General features: G+C 37.4%; 2 protein-coding genes across 2 annotated transcripts in view; both read left to right on the plus strand.

Moving 5' to 3' along the window:
• The first annotated feature begins 22 nt into the window (after nt 1–22).
• Nucleotides 23–6,882, plus strand: LOC308694159 (NLR family CARD domain-containing protein 3). Its single transcript, XM_081371519.1, has 8 exons — nt 23–281; nt 864–2,758; nt 4,295–4,717; nt 4,838–4,924; nt 5,029–5,112; nt 5,204–5,287; nt 5,378–5,461; nt 5,548–6,882. Exons 2-8 carry the CDS (start codon nt 933–935, stop codon nt 5,639–5,641), a joined length of 2,682 nt encoding a protein of 893 aa, XP_081227645.1. The 5' UTR covers nt 23–281; nt 864–932; the 3' UTR covers nt 5,642–6,882.
• Nucleotides 6,883–7,297: 415 nt separating this feature from the next.
• Nucleotides 7,298–20,218, plus strand: part of slc43a2a (solute carrier family 43 member 2a) — a 28,322-nt gene continuing 15,401 nt past the window's right edge. Inside the window, exons 1-5 of the mRNA XM_081371527.1 lie at nt 7,298–7,466; nt 8,841–9,066; nt 14,823–15,051; nt 15,527–15,582; nt 15,673–15,749. Coding sequence (XP_081227653.1) covers nt 8,907–9,066; nt 14,823–15,051; nt 15,527–15,582; nt 15,673–15,749 — 522 coding nt within the window. The 5' untranslated portion in view covers nt 7,298–7,466; nt 8,841–8,906. The remainder of the gene's footprint in view (nt 7,467–8,840; nt 9,067–14,822; nt 15,052–15,526; nt 15,583–15,672; nt 15,750–20,218) is intronic.

Genomic DNA, 20,218 nt, shown 5'->3' on the forward strand with positions numbered 1-20,218 from the left:
TTGAATTCTGCTATTTCCCAATATATCAGGTGACTTGGAGAAAAATACATACAGAGTTATTTCAGTCATATTTTTAGACGCCTAGCTAAGATCTTTCTGTTTCACTATTGCGATAAATATGTGCGCAATAGTACGTTACATGTAATCGATAAGAGCTTCTGATTAGTCAAAATAATTATGTTTACAATACGCTTATTATGTCGCAAAAGAATAGTTTCACTTTCAACCGCTATTGAATCAGTGAGAGTCTACGGAAGTGTGGGAATAATGCGTTTGACCCTGTAAGTTAGTTTATTTATTTATTTTTTATGAAGTAATTTCGCTGTGGTTATATGGAACTGTTAATTTATTAATTTGATGTACATAAATTAAACCGTCAATTTAATGGGATAGGCTTTTTAAAGGAATATCTGTTTCTGTCATTTTTCCGGGCTGAAATAGGCTAAGTTAGCCTAACTTAGCTATTCGCACGATTCCTTTGTGGTCCCTGTCATAACCAAATCATCTTAAACAAAGTTTAAATAAAACATTAACTTTTTATTTATGTTTGTAATGGTTTTCTATGGTTTATATTTTATCTTTTGGACCATAAAACCAGTCACATGGGTACATTTTTTTATTTTAAGCTGAATAAATAATTTATAATGTATGGTTTGTTAGGATAGGACAATATTTGGCCGAGATACAACTATTTAAAAATCTGGAATCTGAGGGTGCAAAAAACATTGAAGCATTGAGAAAATCGCCTGTAAAGTTGTTAAATACAAAAATAAAATAACAAAAATAAATGTTTTATATATTTATGGTAGGAAATACTTATATAAAAAGAATAAATATTCACATTTTCTTTTGACTTCCTTTAGGGTGGGGGAGGTGAAGCCTTAATTAGGGGGCCCCAGACTCCCCTATATATAATCAGCAACATTAAAGTGATGGCTGTTGGAGCCTGTTGCACAGAAATTCAACAGCGTCGCGTGGAGCTGGTTGAGAACTACAGCGAACACCTGACACGCCTGCTGGACGTCCTGTTTAACGTGGGGGCGGTGACCGAGGAGGACCTCAGTCTCATCAGAGGTTCGGCTGTTAGAGGTGAGCGAGAATGTATGAGATTACTGTTGGATGTGCTGAACGGGAGAGGAGAAGAATCATGCAGGGCGTTCCTCTACATACTGCAAAGTGTTCAAGGTGAGACCACAAAGCCAGAACAGGCCAAAAAGCAAGAGCATCTCAAAAAGCACAAGGACATCTTGGCCAGACAGCACAGTCTAGTGGACTATCTCAGCATCAGAGGACACAATTTAGGGCAGGATGAAACCTGGTACTTGACTGATATCACCTTCTCAAGACAAGCTGGTTATGCATTGCCTTCTCAATGCCGACACGAGTCAGCAGGAGTTGGGGACGCTTTCAGGACACGCACGGATGAGATCTGCGTTTTCAGGGATTTGTATGAGAATCTGCTGTCCAAAGTATCGAGTGGTGTGAATATGCTGTCAGGAGTTGCTGGAAGTGGGAAAACCACGGTTGTGAGACGGCTGGTGCGAGAGTGGGCTGCAGAAAACACCTCGTCCAAGATTGTCCTATCTCTGTCCTTTCGTGAGCTAAACCTCATAACTCAAGAGCAAAGCTTGCAGGACCTGCTCTCGGATCACTACATCCACCTAAAACCTTTCCTGCACGAGTTACTGAGCTCCAACCCACCCAAGTTTTTACTCATCTTAGATGGTTTGGATGAGTTCTGCTACCCTCTTAATTTCGAACACACTCCCAAGTGTTCAAATCCTGAGCGGGTGCAGCCTATACAATCCATTGTGGTGAACTTAATCAAAGGAGTTCTGCTTCCAGGCGTGTCCATTTTCCTCACCTCACGGCCTCACGCTGTCTCCAAAGTTCCTCCAGTGCTGGTCAGTCAGTTTTACAGTCTGCTAGGTTTCTCTTTAGCCCAGCAGAAGCAGTACTTTGAGCAGAACTGCAGTTCTCCAGAGGCTGCCGCTGCAGTGTGGGCCTCTGTGTCGTCCCATAAGCCCCTTCTCCTCATGTGCCACATTCCCGCATTCTGTTGGATTGTGTCCACCGCCTTGCATGACGGTGGCTCCTGCCTTTGTCCTGATACTGTAAGTGCCAAGTCAGGAGAAAAAGGAGTCCTTGAGAACGCCAGCCAACCGAACTCTTCATTGGGACCTTCTGAGGTCCTTCTGAGCTCCAAACCAGTCACGATCACTGAGATCTATTGCTGCTTTGTAAAATCCATCGTGCTATTCCATGTGCAAGGGCGTAGCGAGGGCTCTCATCACACCAGGCTTCAGCACGCCCCCCATGTCCTTGGCGAAATGCAGCCTATTCTCAAAAGCCTGGGAGCTATGGCCTTCAAAGGCCTCCTGGAGAGACGGTTCATCTTCGAAAGCTCTGATTTGAGCTCTTTTAATCTGGATAGCACCAAAATCTCACAGGTGTTCCTCTTTGAGATACTTAAAGAGGATCGAGCATCCCTCACCTTTGAAAAGGGCTTCCATTTTATCCACACCAGCGTGCAGGAGTTCCTGGCTGCCCTGTACTATGTTCTTCAGTCACTCTCAGGATCAGATCCATTTTTAGGGCTCAAACCAAGCACAGGCCAGTATCTGCAGTCTGCGTTTAAGCAGATGGCATCAGCCTTTAACAAATTCGGCAGACCGCAGCGCCTCTTCCGCAGACGCATTAAGAAGGCCCTTCGCTGTGGTGTACAACATCAATCTGGACACATGGATCTTTTCTCCAGGTACCCTTTAATACTGTTTTCATATGAAATGGATTTTCATACGTTAATACATTATCATGCATTAACGGGTCAAAAATCTTTCTATTCAAAATCATTAATGTAAAACGCAATTCATACATACAGTGACTTAAATGCACTTCTTGGTATTTTTTTATATTAATATATTTTCTAATATCTGAAAAAGTCTTGTCTGCTTAATTAAAGTCATGTGGTACAACCATTTTTTTTTTGCCTTATATGATGCAAAAAGGTTAGTACAGGTTGTAAAATGTTATGCATGTGGCGCAACTTGCCAAAAATGTATAATACATAAATAATTCACATATGTAAAATAAAAACGTTCATACTTGTAAAAATAAGTTTTCTTGAAAACATAAATAATTTTCAAACCCAATAAAATATGGGGCGCTGTTTGTAAAGCGGCTCATGCTGAAAATAACAGCAACGTTTTGTCACATTTAGCTTCAAACAATGTTTAAAAAACTGGTATGAATTTTTGACGGTCACTTTTTAGCACATTTACAACAATATTTGTCAACTTAGAGATATTTTAAATAGTTAAATTTAAATATTAAATGTTACACCTAAATGTTAAATGTTAAATCTAAATGTTAAATCTAAATCTAAATGTTAAATCTAAATCTAAATGTTAAATCTAAATGTTAAATCTAAATCTAAATGTTAAATCTAAATATTAAATCTAAATCTAAATGTTAAATCTAAATGTTGAATCTAAATGTTTGGGTGAAACTAAATATTTAACTAATATGCAAATTCAAAATGCTGGTAACCGGAAGTGCCAAAATAAAAGCTCGAGGAGGTCAGTGTGTGTTTATAGCATGGTTTATAGTGTCAAATAACGAATAAAAACCATCTCATCCGAGGAAATGGACTATTGGACTTGGATTATCGTGATAATAACTACCTAAAATAATAAACACGTTTGGAGAAACTGTAGAGTTTCGTGATGAGAGTGATGACAGAGTGATGACATGACATTCAGTCAAAGTGAGCCCCCTCGTGGCTGGCTATTATGGCTACAGGTCATAAGTCCCGCACTTTTCATAAAAGTGACACTAGCCTACTCTTCAAATACAGTTTCTCCAAACGTGTTTATTATTTTAGGTAGTTATTATCACGATAATCCGTGTCCAAGAGTCCATTATCTCGGATGAGATGGATTTTATTCGTTATTTGACACTATAAACCATGCTTATATAGTGTCAAATAACGAATAAAATCCATCTCATTTAATATTTAGATTTAACTATTTAAAATATCTCTAAGTTGACAAATATTGTTGTAAATGTGCTAAAAAGTGACCGTCAAAAATTCATACCAGTTTTTTAAACATTGTTTGAAGCTAAATGTGACAAAATGTTGCTGTTATTTTCAGCGTGAGCCGCTTTACAAACGGCGCCCCATAATAAAATGCATTATTTTAAATGCAATGTTTTCTTCTTTTTAAAAGATTTTTTGATAGCTCTGATTTACTATGATGACTACGTTACTGACCAGTTATTTCCGCTTATCCAGGTTTGTATGCGGCCTGCTGGTTCCTAGAACACGTCTCATCCTAAATGGATTTTTCCCTGATGGGCCCAAGATGCATCTGCTCCGTTGCCAGCCCTCTCCAGACCCGACTCCTCCTTTCCTCCTCCATCTGTTACACTCCCAACTCCAGAGCTCCACCCTCAGCCCAGAGAGGCAGGTCAATGTTTGTCACTGTCTATATGAGGCCCAGGACCCTGGTTTGTCCCAGCGGCTACAGGGTTGGATGAAAGTTCTTTCACAGCAGGCCCTAGGTCAGTCCGGTTCGGTAAACAGGGACTGGAGCGAACTGGCTTTCCTGTTACAGCTCAGCTCAGATGTGCAGGTTTTAAATTTGGACGCTCAAGGACTTGATGCTGACGGATTACGCCGACTCCTACCGGTCCTTCCCCTCTTCTCAACACTCAGGTAAATAGTGTAGGCTGGTAAAAGCATAATTATTCAGAGATGACATGATGCATTCATTGTTAAATATTATTATTTATTGTACTTATTGTGTGATATGTATTGTATGTTCTTTGCATAAAGCCTGGGCCAGAATCCTCTTGGTTCAGAGGGAGCGTCTGTGTTATCCCTCGTTCTGAGAAACCCAGATTGCCGCATTCAGAGGCTGTGGTAAGTAAATTAATACATTATCATTTATAAATGATCATAATTGAACTAATAAAAGATAATAGTGAAAAGTGAGCCTTTATCATGACTGTGTATGTTCAATATAGGGTGGTTGCGACAGAGCTTGGCTGTGAAGGCCTGAAAATCCTTGTGGATGCACTGAAAGAAAATCATACTGTGACTGATCTCAGGTGAACAGTGAAAAAAAAAAACATAATTTCTCATTACAAATACACAGAAGTTGCATCTTACTCGATATTTACAATATCATTATTTCATTAGAATGGCCATCAATAAAATTGGAGACGATGGAGCTGGTTATCTTGCAGAATTGTTGAGGACGAATTGCACACTGACAGATATCAGGTGACCAAGATTAATCTCCGCCATTGCAGTCTTTCTAGTCAATTATTTATCTTCAGTGTTCACTTTGTTTAAACATTTTGCCTTCAATAGACTTCGTGACAACCTAGTGACAGACAAAGGAGCAGAAGTCCTCATGGCTGCTCTCAAAGAGAACACTACATTAGAGTACCTGTGGTAAGAACCATTTAAAGCTGATTTATTTCAGTTTGTGATTCTGTAACACAATATACAATGGCATATATTTTCTTTATCTATCGCAGGATGTTTGACAACAAGTTTACCAAAGACGGCGTCAAGAAGCTGAAAGAATTCGCAAAAACCAGACCAAACCTTGACATTAAAGTTTGCGTCTGACCCACAACCGACAAACCAGTGGAATATCTCTAAACGGCATTTGCATTGCTGAACTGGCAACTTATATATTACTTTTAATGCGCATTAGACTGTTAACCACTCAGGCTACTACTGCCCTCTACTGGACATTTAAAGAGCTGTGGCTACTTATTGGTATGGTACGTTTGTAATATGTAGGCTATATAATGGCATTTGGCTGTAATATAACCAGAAATGTCAATGATTCATAGACAGTTATTTCTAAAGACACTGAATTGCATTTACTGAAGCTTTTAAGTGCTTTGAGGACTCTAAAATTGCTTTTTAACACACCTCAGTTCTTCTTGTATAGTTTATAAACTCTTTTCTTCTTTCTCTTTCCTGCTATAGTGTCTCAGAGCAGTTTGATAATAATACTTTATTGCCCATTTTCTTTCTGGGCGCTTTTACATGCAGAGCTCTTACAGGGTTCTTCTTAGATGCTTCATAAACAGAAGTAAAATGTATGTGTAAAATACACAAAGGCATAGTATTCTTTGTTTAGTCGATTCAAAGATACTATAAAATCAGGGATCGACATGTGAAACTTGTTAACTCTTTACTTCCTTTATTTATTACTGTTACTTTACATCAAGCCAGTTGCAATATATCTGACTGTCAGATAATAGTGTTTGAAACATTGCACACCTGTCTGCTCTCAGAAAGGTTCATGCATTGTTATATCATTAATTGTTGTAACATCACGAAATATGAATTGTTATAACAAGTATTATTGCTTAGCAATTCTTACAATGCAATGTACAAGTGTTATGCAATGATTAAAACAAGATGCACAAATAGATGTTCAATAAACATATTATATGGGTTCTCCAGATTCCAGTTTGCTTTGGTAATGGAGTCTGTGGTTTTCACAGGTTCCTGAGGAATATTTAATATCAGTAATCCCTCATTAAGTAGCATACTTGTCTGTATTTGAATGTAGTTGCATATTTAAACCACCAGATGCCGACGTGATGTTTTTCGACTCATGTCACTCCTTTGTTCAGCTTCCTATGTTCAGTTTAGTGCTTAGAAAGAGTACAAGCAACAACAGAAAACCTGATAATACACCGTAAAAAGTGTTTTGGTCATTGGTACAGTTAACTTCTCTTGTGATATTTGCTACTCAGTTAGTTTATTTATGCAATGTCAATCATCTTTAATAAAAAGAACACAGATAAATGCGACTTCAGAAGTATGAAAAGAGCTCAAATCTGATACCCAAAGAACAAAGTGTCTTGTTTCTTTTTCATGGGAAACCCATAATGTACATTGAGACATTTGGCAAATTTGATTACTGTATGTTATATTTATTTCATGTGCCATTCTTCTAGTGGTTTTGCCATAATGTCATTGATAAACAACGGCTTGACCATTATTATGAGAGACTGAAATCGTGAAATACAAGGATGGCTTCCTTGTTTGGGATTTGTTTGCTGTTGTTGTTTTTTTAATGAATTTTAAAAAGCCATCAAATTCTGTAAAATTGTAGCAGGGACCATAACAACCCGGTGTGTTCTGTGAATTTTCTTTGCACTGGAGCAAAATATAATGTGCAATTATTTAAATATTTCAGCCGAGCGGCGGTTTGATTGGCTGGTCTCATCTCTAGCTCAGGAACCAGCCAATGGGGAAGTTGGCTTGTTTGTGTGAAGCAAGCGGTGCAAATATAAAATCGGGAGTAAGAGATGTTGGGAAATAAATGTATGTGTGAACGTAACCCAAAGAGTGAAATTGGCATCATAAGGTTGTTTATACCTTTTCTACTCTGAAGAGAGCCGAAGCGAGGATTTGGTGAAGGAAATAGGTATGACTTATTATAAGGATGTTCTGTTGTAAGTTTACCCTCTAAGACTGTTGATGTAATATATAATCATGTTATATACATTTCACACAGTTTATACAGTCATTGCTAAAGAAGTAAATCGTTTATTTTTGTTTAAAAATTATTAGAAATTGATTTTTTTTATATATTTTTGCACAATTCTTCAATATGACAAAGACTATAGGACCGTTCTTCAATAACTGTATTTTATTATGCCATTGCACGTTTTGACGTTATAAACTATAACTAAACTGTGATGTGTTGTTTGAATAGTATATAATGCAGTTTATGAGTTTTATGAGCTTTTACATTTGCCGTCAGAATCCGTGTTTTGCAGTATCATATATGATGAATGGGAAACAGAACTGCTGGTACATCATATCTGAGTCAGCATATATATTACAATGTGCACATTTTTACATCGAGCATTTATTTAGCCTAGAACAGAACAATAGTGAGTGAAGCGATAACCAGGAAGTGCATTCATCGCGACTGTTATTCAGTGCAGAGTGTGTATCCACTGAACAGCTGAGCTCTGTATGCATGAGGAAGGAGGGGAGAGGGGTGCACACACACACAGGCGGAGGCTCTGATGATGATGCCTGTCCAGTTTAGACCAGTTTTAGGGCTGCTCGTTTTCCGCAGGATGCTTAACGTAAACACATAAGACATAGCGCGTAAATTAGGAAAGAGAAATCAACAGGGAAAATAATGATGATTGAAATAGTTTAATGAGGCGTTTTAAAACAACGTGTAAGGTGTCTGTTTGCATTCCATGTTCTACATCGTTTGTGCAAAGCAAACAGAGTCGAATCGTTTATGACGAAATGTCACTTCGCCTGTGGATAAATAGATTTTGTACAAAGATATCCGTATAGCACAAAGCGAACGACTCGCGCCGCACTGGTTCGAACCGGCTGGAACTTGGTCTCACGTGGAGATGTTCTCTGAATCTGTTTATATCCTAGCCAATCAGGGGAGAGGAGAATGTTCGAACAGCCAATCGCAGGCTAGCAGGGAGGGACTAGGGGAGGGAACTGTGTTTCGATCAACAACATTCTCTTTTGGAACTCAGCTGTTTTTTGTTTATGAGCTGTTGTGTAGCAAAGCGAGACAAAGGAACTGAATCTAAATGATGTTCGACAGAAGTTGCGGTTAAAACAATGTTTCAACAAAAGAACATTCACTATATGCTGGGAAAACAATGTAATCGTTGGGAGATTAAAAAATAAAATAAAATAAATGTCAAATTTATCATTATACATGTATTAAACATGTAAATGTTATTGTAATGTATTGGCATTATTTAGTATTCAACGTTAAATAACTGATATCCAACTCTGGCCACTTTCACAGGATTGCCCAAAGTTTAGGGGGATTTCCTCAGTATTACCAGCACAGACTGTATCATCTCCTTCAGTCATGGCTCCCTCACTGGCCACAGCCTTCTCCAGGCGCTGGTGGATGGCGATTACTGCGGTAATCGAAAACCTGTTGTTCTCTGCTGTCCTGCTCGGATGGGGCTCACTGCTCATTATGTTGAAATCAGAGGGCTTTTACTCCTACCTCTGCAGTGAACCAGGTAAGGAGGGGACAAATGTGTGCACTCAGTGTTACAGAAACTCATAAAGACATTAAATGCACTATCCACAATAGATGCCAGATCGAATGCTGCAAATAATTACGTGAACATCAAAGAAAAGTCTAATATATATACAAAGCATATTAATTTGCTTTAATAGCTTTGTTTTTACTCTTTCCCCACCCACATTTTAACAGTAAATGTTTGGCAGATTGACTCAAAGTACCATCTTGGAATGCAGTTACCTTAAGCAAAACCTGTATTATTTCGCAACAGAGGCTGCAGCATTATGAAAAACAAAAATCTCTGTTGTCTGGCGCCCATCGCAGGGCTTATGGAGGAATCCAAACCAGAATATCAATCGATCACTGAGAGTCCGTGCACCTTATTTGGAAGCCCTCTTGCTTTGTGCTGCTGCCATTAGGAATTACAAACAACATCTACAAGCTTGTTTGGTGTCAGAATTTTGGCAAAGTGGGTCTATAGATAATTTGAGCTCCTTCACAGAGTTGATTTCAGGGTAAATAGACCAGAGGACATCAATCTGCTTAGCTAACACAGTATAGATACTTCCATGTGCAGCTGTATCATCTTAAGGTCTTAGTATGAAAGAAAATGTTTCATCAAACAATAACTATCAATAAAACTTCTAAAGGACTGATATGCTAGACTAATTGTGGATTTTCTGAATAGCTAAAAGAGTATAGACCACTTAGCAAAGATGAAAGATACCAACCATTCCATGAACTGATATGTGGGTCAACTTATTATTACTTATATGTTGTGCTTTAAAAGCACAGCCTTTAAAAAAAATGTACACTGCAAAAAACATATTTTCTCAGTTAGTAATTTTTGTCCTGTTTTTGTTTTTGAGAAGCAAAGTCACTTAAACATTAAGTCTAAATATTTGTATTAAAATGAATTGAGTTCATACAAGTCACATTTTTCAGAAAACAAGGTCTAATATCATTTTACTTCTCAAGTAAATGTATCTTGATTTAAGAATGTATAGATATTTGTACTGGAACACAAGACAAAATACTGAGTAATAAATTATTTTTGCTGTGTAATTAATCCAGATGAATATAGAATCTTAACTGGAATAGGCCTGTTCAGGTCTACTTACAACTCTTGGCAAAAATGTGTCTAGGTCATGATGTTCATCTGTGAAGAACAGCTTGTTCCTATTGAGCTCCGAGATTAACTTTATTTATTAATACATCATGTACTGATCATAGACTGGTACTGATGCACATAAAATCATACTTATACATTAAGACTGCTAATGGAGTTCATGTCATGTCATGTCAATGTCATTGTCACAGAGTAAAATGGCTCAGACATAATAAAAAAATACATGGAAGCTATGTGTGCCTGTGAGCCATATTTCAAATAACCTTTGGGTTATACAGAACAAAGATATCCAACATATATACAGTATATGTGAGGGAAAAGTGTGCAGTGCCATGATAAATAAAGACTCAACAGTTCGATGTCCTGTCTGTTCACATTGTGCACTGTCATGTGGCTTATGATAATTCAACATTATTGCTAATAGTTTAAAAATATCTGCTTGCTGACACTAGTGTAAAGTTTCTTTGGAGTGTAACGTCTTGTTCTTCAAAGACTTCTTTCTGTGCTGCTTTGATTGTGACTTTTTCAGTGAATGAGGTCAGGAGACTCAGCCATGCTGCTCTGAACTGGCCCTGGTTTATGTTTCATTTTTCCACTATGACATCTGTCTCTTAAACGATTTAACACGCCTTCGTGAAAACACATTTCTGAAGTCCTGAAGAAACAGCAGGACTACTTTGATATCTTATGACCCATTAGCACAACGGCAACAAGTAAACTTGATCGCCATGATCTTCTCGAGGGGACTTCTGTCTTCCAGTCCCTATATAGGGCCCTTTCGCCCCTTAGGGCTTGGGCCCTATTGTTTTCCTAAGGTAATTATTATTATTATCAAACTTAAGGACACTTTTGGGGCTCTTAACATGCTCAAAAACTCAAGAAACTTTGCACACAAGTGGAAATGGGGGATCTTGGGGGGGGGGGGGGGGGGGGCTCTGTGGCGCACTCTTTTATATGGTTGTATTTGAGGGGCTCTGTAGCTCTCAATGCTTTTCACCTACAGGATACTAAATTGCTAGCAGATTTTTTATATCTCAAATGGGTTGGCCTTGGCGAGGCAACAAATATATGGCACAAAGAAGGGAAACAGGAAGTGTACTATAACTGCATACATTGACTGATTTTGATTAAACTTCAGCTGTGTGTTCATTGTAGGAAGCAGATCACATGGATGTGACTATTGTGAGTCAAAGTCTTAGCGCCACCAACAGGCAGCAGGAAGTGTGTCACTTTCAAAATGCTTTGAAATCGCCCTCTTATTTTAACCCAATTTGCTTCAAATTTCAGCTTCAGTTGTCAGCCAGTAGACATGGACAAAGCCTTAGAAATGGGTGTTTAGGAGGGGCTCGATAGCGCAAACTTTTTCTAAAGTATGTGTGTGTGTGGTAGACAGTAGTTTTACCTAGAGTCACCAAACTCGCTCGCTACATATATTGTTCTCATCGTACAGGACAACTTTCTAATTTACAGTCATTAGCTCCGACCAACAGGAAGTCAGCTATATTTGTTTGAATGTGGATTTTTTTAATCAAGCTCTGAATTTTTAACTACTGGTCCAAAGGGCTTCATACGATTCACAACTTTCTCAACAATGATGGCGGTATATTGAAGATGCTAAATTGCCAACGGGTATTGGATATCTTGAACAGTACTGCCATGGCTAGGGATTAAAGTAATGACAAAAAGGGAAACTGGAAGAGTGTTATATCTTCTAAATAATAAATTAATATTGGATATATATTAGACATTATCAAAATATACTCTCTGGCACAGTTTAGATTTTATTTATTTATATATTTTTTTTTTAAATGTTATTAAATATTCTGGCTCAACTAACTAACAGTCTCCAACTGATTGTATTTGTGTGTGTGTCTGTGTGTGTGAGAGTCTTATTTTATACTCTTGATGGTTTGGAGTTTAACCCTTTCTTTGCTATGTGGTTATCTTTTAAGACTTAGGATCTGTTTCTATCAGTTTTAATGACAAAATAAATCCATAGAACCATAGTTTATTTGTAGCGCACTGACAACATAGTTTTATATAATTAGTTTAATAATAATGTTAATAAAAATATTAAAAAATAATTAGATAAATACTTATTAACTTATAATATTTGAGCTGAAAATGATAACTTCACACTCATTTGTTAATGACCTATGACATCATATGACCTGAAATTCATCTAAATTTTAAATATCTCATGGATGTGGATGTTGTGGTTTGTGGTCACCAACTAGCTGTATTAAATGTGGCATATTGAAACGACTTTGACATAGTTCTTTTACATTCACCCGTTTTAAATGTATATTGCCCGCCGTGCACAGTTGCCCTAAAGCCACCGGGGTGGCGGTGGCGCCGGGTCTTGGGCCCGTCATGACTTCTTGCAGCTTTATTTTTGTGTTTTGAATTTGTGGTGAAGTTCCAAACACAGTAGTGGCCTTGAACAACACTTATTTTGAAACTTTTTGAGACTTTTATTGATAGAATAGTGGGAAAGGGCAAACACATCAATGCACATTGCAATCCTGGACATTCACACTTCCCTTGTCTTTTTCATTTTGGCTGTTGTCAGCATTTAGTTCAGACATTCTAGACACCAGGCCTTACAGGTTTGATGACACAAGGAAGTAAATGTGGCTCAAGTGTTTGCTCAATGTAAATATGAGATTATCTTGCCATTTCCTCACGTTTCCCTTGGACTCAGCTGTCTATTTCACATTATCAGCTGGTTGGTTCTCTTTAATCAGCAGGCGTGAGGAAACACTGACCAGGAAAATGCTTGTCTGGCTAAATGCTTTGGCCCTGCACTTCTTACTGAGTCTGTGTTCATGACGTTTTTGTGCGTCAGACTCATGTTGAATTCTCATTCCGTTCTGCTCTCACTTCTCCATATCAAAGCAAATGGAAAATCAGGCCTGGCTGTCTCTGTTTTTTGCTGTCACTGATTAGATCTAGTGGAACAATGGGTTCAGAAACATCTGAAATAGAGCTACTCGTTCATCTGAAGAGACCTAAAATGTGAATCCAACAAAACCTGTCAACATCTGCAAGTCATATTTCAACCCAAATGCATAAGAAAATGGAGGCTGTTTTTAGGATCATAACATTTTTATTTTATTCATAAGTATACACCACCGTTCAGAAGTTCAGAAGTCTTTAAGATTGTTTTATGTTCCTGAAACAAGTCGCTTTTTTTTGCATTTATTTGATCAGAAATCATTGTAATATGCTGTTTTGCTGCTCAAGTAACATTATTTTTAATAAATTATTAAAATAATAATATAAATAATAATTATATATAATTATTTGATAATTTAATAATTTTTAAAACAAAAAAGTTGTAATGCTTAATGTTTTTGTGGAAACCGTGATCATTTTTTTTGAGGATAAAAACAAAAAACAGCATTTACTTGAAATAGAAATCATTTGATAATATCATTATGACTGTTTTACTGTCACTTTTGATCAATTTAATGTGTCCTTGTTAAATTAAATTAAATTTTAAAGAAAAAATGTTACTGACCCCAATTTGGCAATTTAATATAATAAAAATAAAATGTTATTTATGCTTTATTTAGTGATTCAATAATGTAACCATGCAAAAAAAATCTTAATGGTCTTAAAATAATCTTCATTTTAGTTATGTATTTAAAAAAATATATGTTTTGGGGTGAAATATTTGACTCAAATTGTGTACTGAACATAAAGCTACCTTTTCTATTAATTTCATGAAAAAGAGTAAAACCATACACTACTTTTTGAGTCAGTCTGTAACTGTTATCAGGAGCATCTATTGAAACAGGTGTGTATTGACTCAAGGCAGCTCCTCCTTTACTCAACAAAATATCTCAAGTTTAGCAGATTATGTCCTCTAATAATCAATCTGTGACTTCTAACCCTTTTTTTCATCATCAATCATATCTGCTTTACAAACACAGGTCCTTTGTTTGTTTACTGATCACATTCGAACAAAAATCCCTCACAAAGACCTGTCTCTTGCCCACCATTTACATTCATAACAGTTTCTCCATATGCTGCAAACAGCCTCATCCCCCATCCAAACAAGTTATTCCAGACCATTTTCAAGGCTGTTGATAATTCAAAAGAATGCTGGATAAACAACTTTTATTTAGTCTTGAAGAACCAAGTAAGAAACTTGTTGCCCAGGCAAAGCATGATTATCCATAGTCAAAACAACAGGGGAGTTCTGGGTGAAAGAACAGGATTAAAAATGTTGGTCAAACTGCTCATGCTTTGGTGGTTGTTGGAAGGTGTTGAGGCTGTGGGTTCAAATAAACTCCCGTGCTATTTCTGCTACAGTTGTTTAGCTGCCTGTTTATTTGACCTTTTGCCCAGCATCCTGCCTGCTTTAGGAGGGGGACATGACCACGATATCTCTCAACGACATTTCCTGTTTTACTTCTCAGAGTGCCATAACTGTTTTCCTAGAAGTCAGAGTCCCAATTAGTCCTTAGAGTTTTACATGTGAGCGTGTGACTGCTGACTACCCTGCTAAAAAAAACAGCATGACTTTCCACGCTGGTCCGCACTGGTTAGTGCTGGTTTGGTGATTAGATTGCTCAATTTGGGTTCACTCTGTCTTACGCTTTCCAATCCTCCAGGTAACAGTACGGGGCAGAATACATCTGAGAATGTAAATGGTACAACAACAAGCCCAAGACATGAGGAGGAGGAAAATCTTAATATGAATGGCTGGCCCATCTGTAAAGAGCAAGATGAGATGCTGAACCTGGCCTTCACCATCGGCTCCTTCCTCCTCAGCGCCATCACACTGCCCCTCGGCATCATCATGGACAAATACGGCCCACGCAAATTAAGGCTGCTCGGCAGGTATAGGAGGAAAACTGGTTTGTGAATACATAACATAAAAATGTACTCTGTTTATACGGTAAAAATATTATTAATATTATATTATACTATTATTATTAACATTATACATTTGTGTAAAATATTGTTAAATTATTACATATGATATTGTTTTATTTTGATATTTATTTGGATTTTGAAGAGTGCTGTCAAATCGATTAATCGCGATTAATGGCATCTAACATAAAGGTTTATATATAAATACACACACATACATATATATTACATGTTTACAAACCGATTAGTCGCAATTAATCGATGTTAAAGCACTAATTTTGAACAAATATTTTATAACATTTTTATTTTATATTATATTTTATTATTTTATAAAGTTTCCATGGCTCTCAGTTTGAAAACCTCTTTGCTAAAATATACTGTATGCATTGTAAGTGGGATACATGATATGTCAAAAGAATAACATGAAATGATCTCTTCCCAGCGCATCGTTTGCCCTCTCCTGCATCCTAATTGCATATGGAGCCAGTGACCCTAGAAGTATGTTTGCAAATCCAGATGAGACCACCATTGCTGTTAATACCCACCTATCCCTGCTCTCTTTGACATCCTTGTATTTTTCTTTAACAGATCTCTCTCTCCTAATCTTCTTCGCCCTTGCGCTGAATGGGTTTGGAGGCATGTGCATGACCTTCACCTCACTCACAGTAAGTGCTCATGTCGTACTAGTGGGTCTCCATGGGTGTCCTTTCCGGTCTTTCGCGCAAAGACAATGGCACAACCTCACATGCTAAAACTCAATGTAGCTGAATAATGCAGGTGTTTTCTCTTCGCAAAAATTGCTGCATCATCATATATTCATCCTCAAAGAGAATTGTTTATCTGGATTTCCAGTAGAATCATAGAAATTGACATATACTGACATGATATGAATAGAATTGAATCAAAATAGCTCATCCATATCTTTATATGGAAGAAACAGTAAAAGGAGAGTAAGAATAGTGAGTAGTATACTAGTGTATTATTCCAATTTTAACCAGCGTCTTCTTTCATTTCTGAATGAATCAGTGGACTAAATGATTTAATGACTCACTCTTAGCATACTAGCAGCATACTATGTTGGAGAAATAGTAAGAGTAGTATGGTATTATGCGATTTCGAATTCAGCTAGTAACTTTCTGAATGAATCTGTGTTTTAAAAGAATCAGTTGATTTAATGATGTGATAACTCACTCAAGATGGTCACTTTTTGTCACCATTTACTGGTGTAACAATGTAACTCACAGAAACAGTGTCTGAATAATGTCCACCGCTAATACAGAGAAGACAGTCTGTCTGGAACGTGCAAACAGAGACAAGTTGCTGCCTATAGTCGCTTATGCTGTTCTAGTAAGTTTGTTGCCAGCTGCCTATGGGCAAAAGACATCAAAACAGCTCAGAGCTATTGTGTCTTTCCACACACTATTACAGTTTCAGTGATAAATACAAGAAAACATCTAGCTTTGTTTAGTGTGAGATCTGCAGTTCATTGGGTTCACACTGAGAAACCTCACCAATAAGGAGAGCAGACTGTGTTGAAGCCAACAGGAAGTTGCACTCATTGCTAGCTGACGGGTGGTTGTCTCTTGTTTCTGCATGCTGCTCAGAGTTCATAGAAACCTTTGAGTTCATAGCTGATGGTACAGCTGTTCCTGCAACCAGTTCATTTGCTTATGTTGTTGATTTTCTATCTTGTGCTACCATGCATGCCTCAGCTTGTCTGGGCAACCCTCCGACTGTTACATACACACAGAGAAAAACACACACAGAAAGAGTGAGTGAACTGTGTAGCGGAACAGTACAGACTGTTATCACAGCTGTTGTGTTCTTAGAACCTTTTCCCAGCTGTTCCGTATAACTATGTGTTTTACCCTGCTGGTTGTTGTGTCGGGAGGCTGAACCTGAGGTTCACAGTGCAGTTCATACGGTCTGACATCTGTTGTGTGGGTGCATCTCTCAATAGCTTCATTACTGTTGCTGTTATTAGACTTAATAAAGGTGCCATATGTAATATTGACAGTGTGTAATATTGACAGACAATTTAATGGCTGCAATACACTGTATTTTCTGCCAACTGGCAACACATAAATTGGCAGTGAGCGCGATCACACGGACCAACACCAAAAACAGACATTTCGACACCGAACACACATTTCAAAGTAAAATAACGGGCTGTATTTTTAACTTAGCATGTCACTATCATATTTACAGGGTTCCCACGGGTCCTTGAAATCCTTGAAAGTTTGTGAATCTGAAAAAATGTTTTCAAGGCCCTGGAAAGTTTTTGAAAATAAACAAAATAGAGACAGGTCCTTGAAAGTGCTTGAATTTATTTTGTGCAATAAGTTTTCTGGAAAAAAATTCCATATTCACTCCGGTCCCCTAATGTGTTATTTCGCCAAAACTTCATGGCCTATGCATACTAGCTTGCTAGATTTACACTAGTTAAGCGCATTTACGCGTTACGTTCAGGGTTTTTCCTGCATAGAGAATTATGAGGTGGCTGCCTCCGTCAATTAAACATTAATTAATATAGGCCTACTGATGGTAACAAAGTTGCGCTGTTGAGACTCGCGCAGTTATTTATAACATATTATAGTTAAGAAACAATATATAGCCTAGGCTACACACGATCAGAGTGATGTTTTCCTGAATGCCATCAAGATTGAAACCGAGACTGATTTCATAACAGTTCAAGAAACAAATAGTTAAAATTAAGTCACTTACATTTGAGACGCAATGACTGTTTTTGTTCTGTTTCAGCAGCGAAAATAGTCCCAAACAAAGATCACAGCAGAACCACCGCGAATCTCACAGCAACGAACACTTGTAGCATTACTGAATGATTCAGCGTTTTGAACGAATCGGTTGAGTCAAAGATTCAATTACCCATTCATAAACTGCCTCATTCTGAATGAATCAGCCGTTTGAACGAATCGTTTGAATGAATGACTCAATGACTCGCTCATTAAGACGGTCGCCTGCCGCCTCCTACTGGCGGTTTAGTTTCATAAAGTATCATTCCTTTTAACATTCCTTATTTGTATATTTAAAAATATTTAAAATAATCCAATTTAATACAGTTATACTTTTTCATTGTAAATTATTTAATTGGATTGGTAACAGCCTAGTGTCTTATTATTTTAATTGAATATATTGATCAAATTTAAGAATTTGAAATGAAAGATGGAGCATACATTTAATAAAATTAGGGGAAAATGCCCTTTATAAAGGTACAAAACATTTGTGTTTTCAAACAGCGATGTAATAAAACATTGACAATTTAAGCTTGAAGGGAGTAAAGGTTTAGGCTATTAAGGAAATGTAATTTTGCCAAAAGAAGAACTTTTATTTTAAAAAAATATTCATTTTAAATCAGCCTACTTCAGAGTGATATGTTAACATATTATCATGCTTAACACTAAAGGTGATGATACACAGGGCAAGTTTTTGAGCAATGTTGCCATCAACGGGCAACCAGATGAGACAAAGGGCCCACGACCAATCTAAATGATCCAGATAGAAATGTATTGCCCATTTTCAATGGCAACGTTCCCAAGAAACAATCGCTCTGCAAGATTGCCCAACAACATTGCTCAAAAAGTTTCCCTGTGTATCATCACCTTAAGAATTTGAATAATTGTAATGTGATCAGATGCAGATATCTAAATCTGAGTATATTGGTGGTTTGCGGGTGTATTATTTATTTTTAACAGTGGATTTGGGTGACTCAAAGTGTACCAGATTAATGAATTTATCTTTAAAATTTACAAAATTTTCTTACGGGGGGGCATGCCCCCGGACCCCCCTAGAGGTACCAAGCACCACACACAAAAATACTGTGGAAAAAACATTAGGCTATATGAAGATCTACAAAAATTTTTTATTATCTTATTATTAAAGTACATTATTAGGATTTTACCACCTCCGCCTCATTTTGAGTCAGGAAAAACCCTGGTTACGATAAGTGTACGTTGTACGTCACCATGACGTTCACACGTGCGTGAAACTACGATGGCACCTCAACGTTTGTTGTTGGACACAACAAATGTGTCCCCACATTAAGTCCTTGAATTTGAGGGTATTGGACCTGGAAAGTCCTTGAAAGGTCCTTGAATTTGAAGTTAACCAAGGTGTGGGAACCCTGTATTTACTTATACTTTGAATTTGGCATTTGGAATTCGGCACAAAACTCGTCTAGCACCATTTTTGCTACAGACACAAATTAAACTGTGCAGCTTTTTTGAGTTGATGTGTGTTGCTATTTTTCTTAGCATTTTTTCCTAACAATGCCCTGCAACCAACCAGAACACCCTTAGAAATACGTAGCAATCTACCAGCAACCACCGGGCAACCACATAGCATTGCCCTAGCAACCCCCTAGTAACCACATAGTATTACTGAGGCCACCTACTTTGGTTAGATGAATATGTAAATAAGTGCTGCGCGCTTTCCTCTTAATAACAAAATAAACACACAACAGAATTGAGAAAATAGCAAGTATGTTTAATAAAGCATAAGAAAAGCATCTGATCATAGCAATGTGGATATGTTTGCACGAGCTCTGCAATTCAGCACTCTAGTAAAGTCACGTCACGTTTGTATATATATATATATATATACATATATTCAGCACTTTATACAATAGATTGCTTGAAATCAAATAGCTTTACAGTATTAAACTTGAGAAATAGTATCAGTGTCTCATTTCATCAGAAGTATAATTTCATTTTCTACCATAAAGCATTTCTTCCAGTGCGTTCATATTTTCACTTGCCGGTCACGTCTAATCTCAACTGACTCGTGAGGAGAAATGATCAGAACAAAAAAAGATTTCCACGTGGAAGAAGGCAAAGCCTCAGCGCACACCTACCTATTACTTAATCGCCACGGACCAATGGGAGTACAAAGGTGTTGACCAGCTGAAGCAAACTTTTCCAGACAGTTCGCATTGACAAGCTGTTTTGAACTTCAGTTTTGGCCTGATTTTGTTTCTAAATGAAGTCACATCAGTTCGTTCTACGATTTTGCTTGAAGTATATTGGGGCCGTAACAACCACCTCAAACACCTTAGCAACCACATCATTACTCTACACCCTAGCAACTATATAGCAATGCCCTGGCAACCACCTAGCAA

This window comes from Scardinius erythrophthalmus, assembly GCF_964197995.2.
Source record: "Scardinius erythrophthalmus genome assembly, chromosome: 7".
NCBI classification, from domain to species: Eukaryota; Metazoa; Chordata; class Actinopteri; order Cypriniformes; family Leuciscidae; genus Scardinius; species Scardinius erythrophthalmus.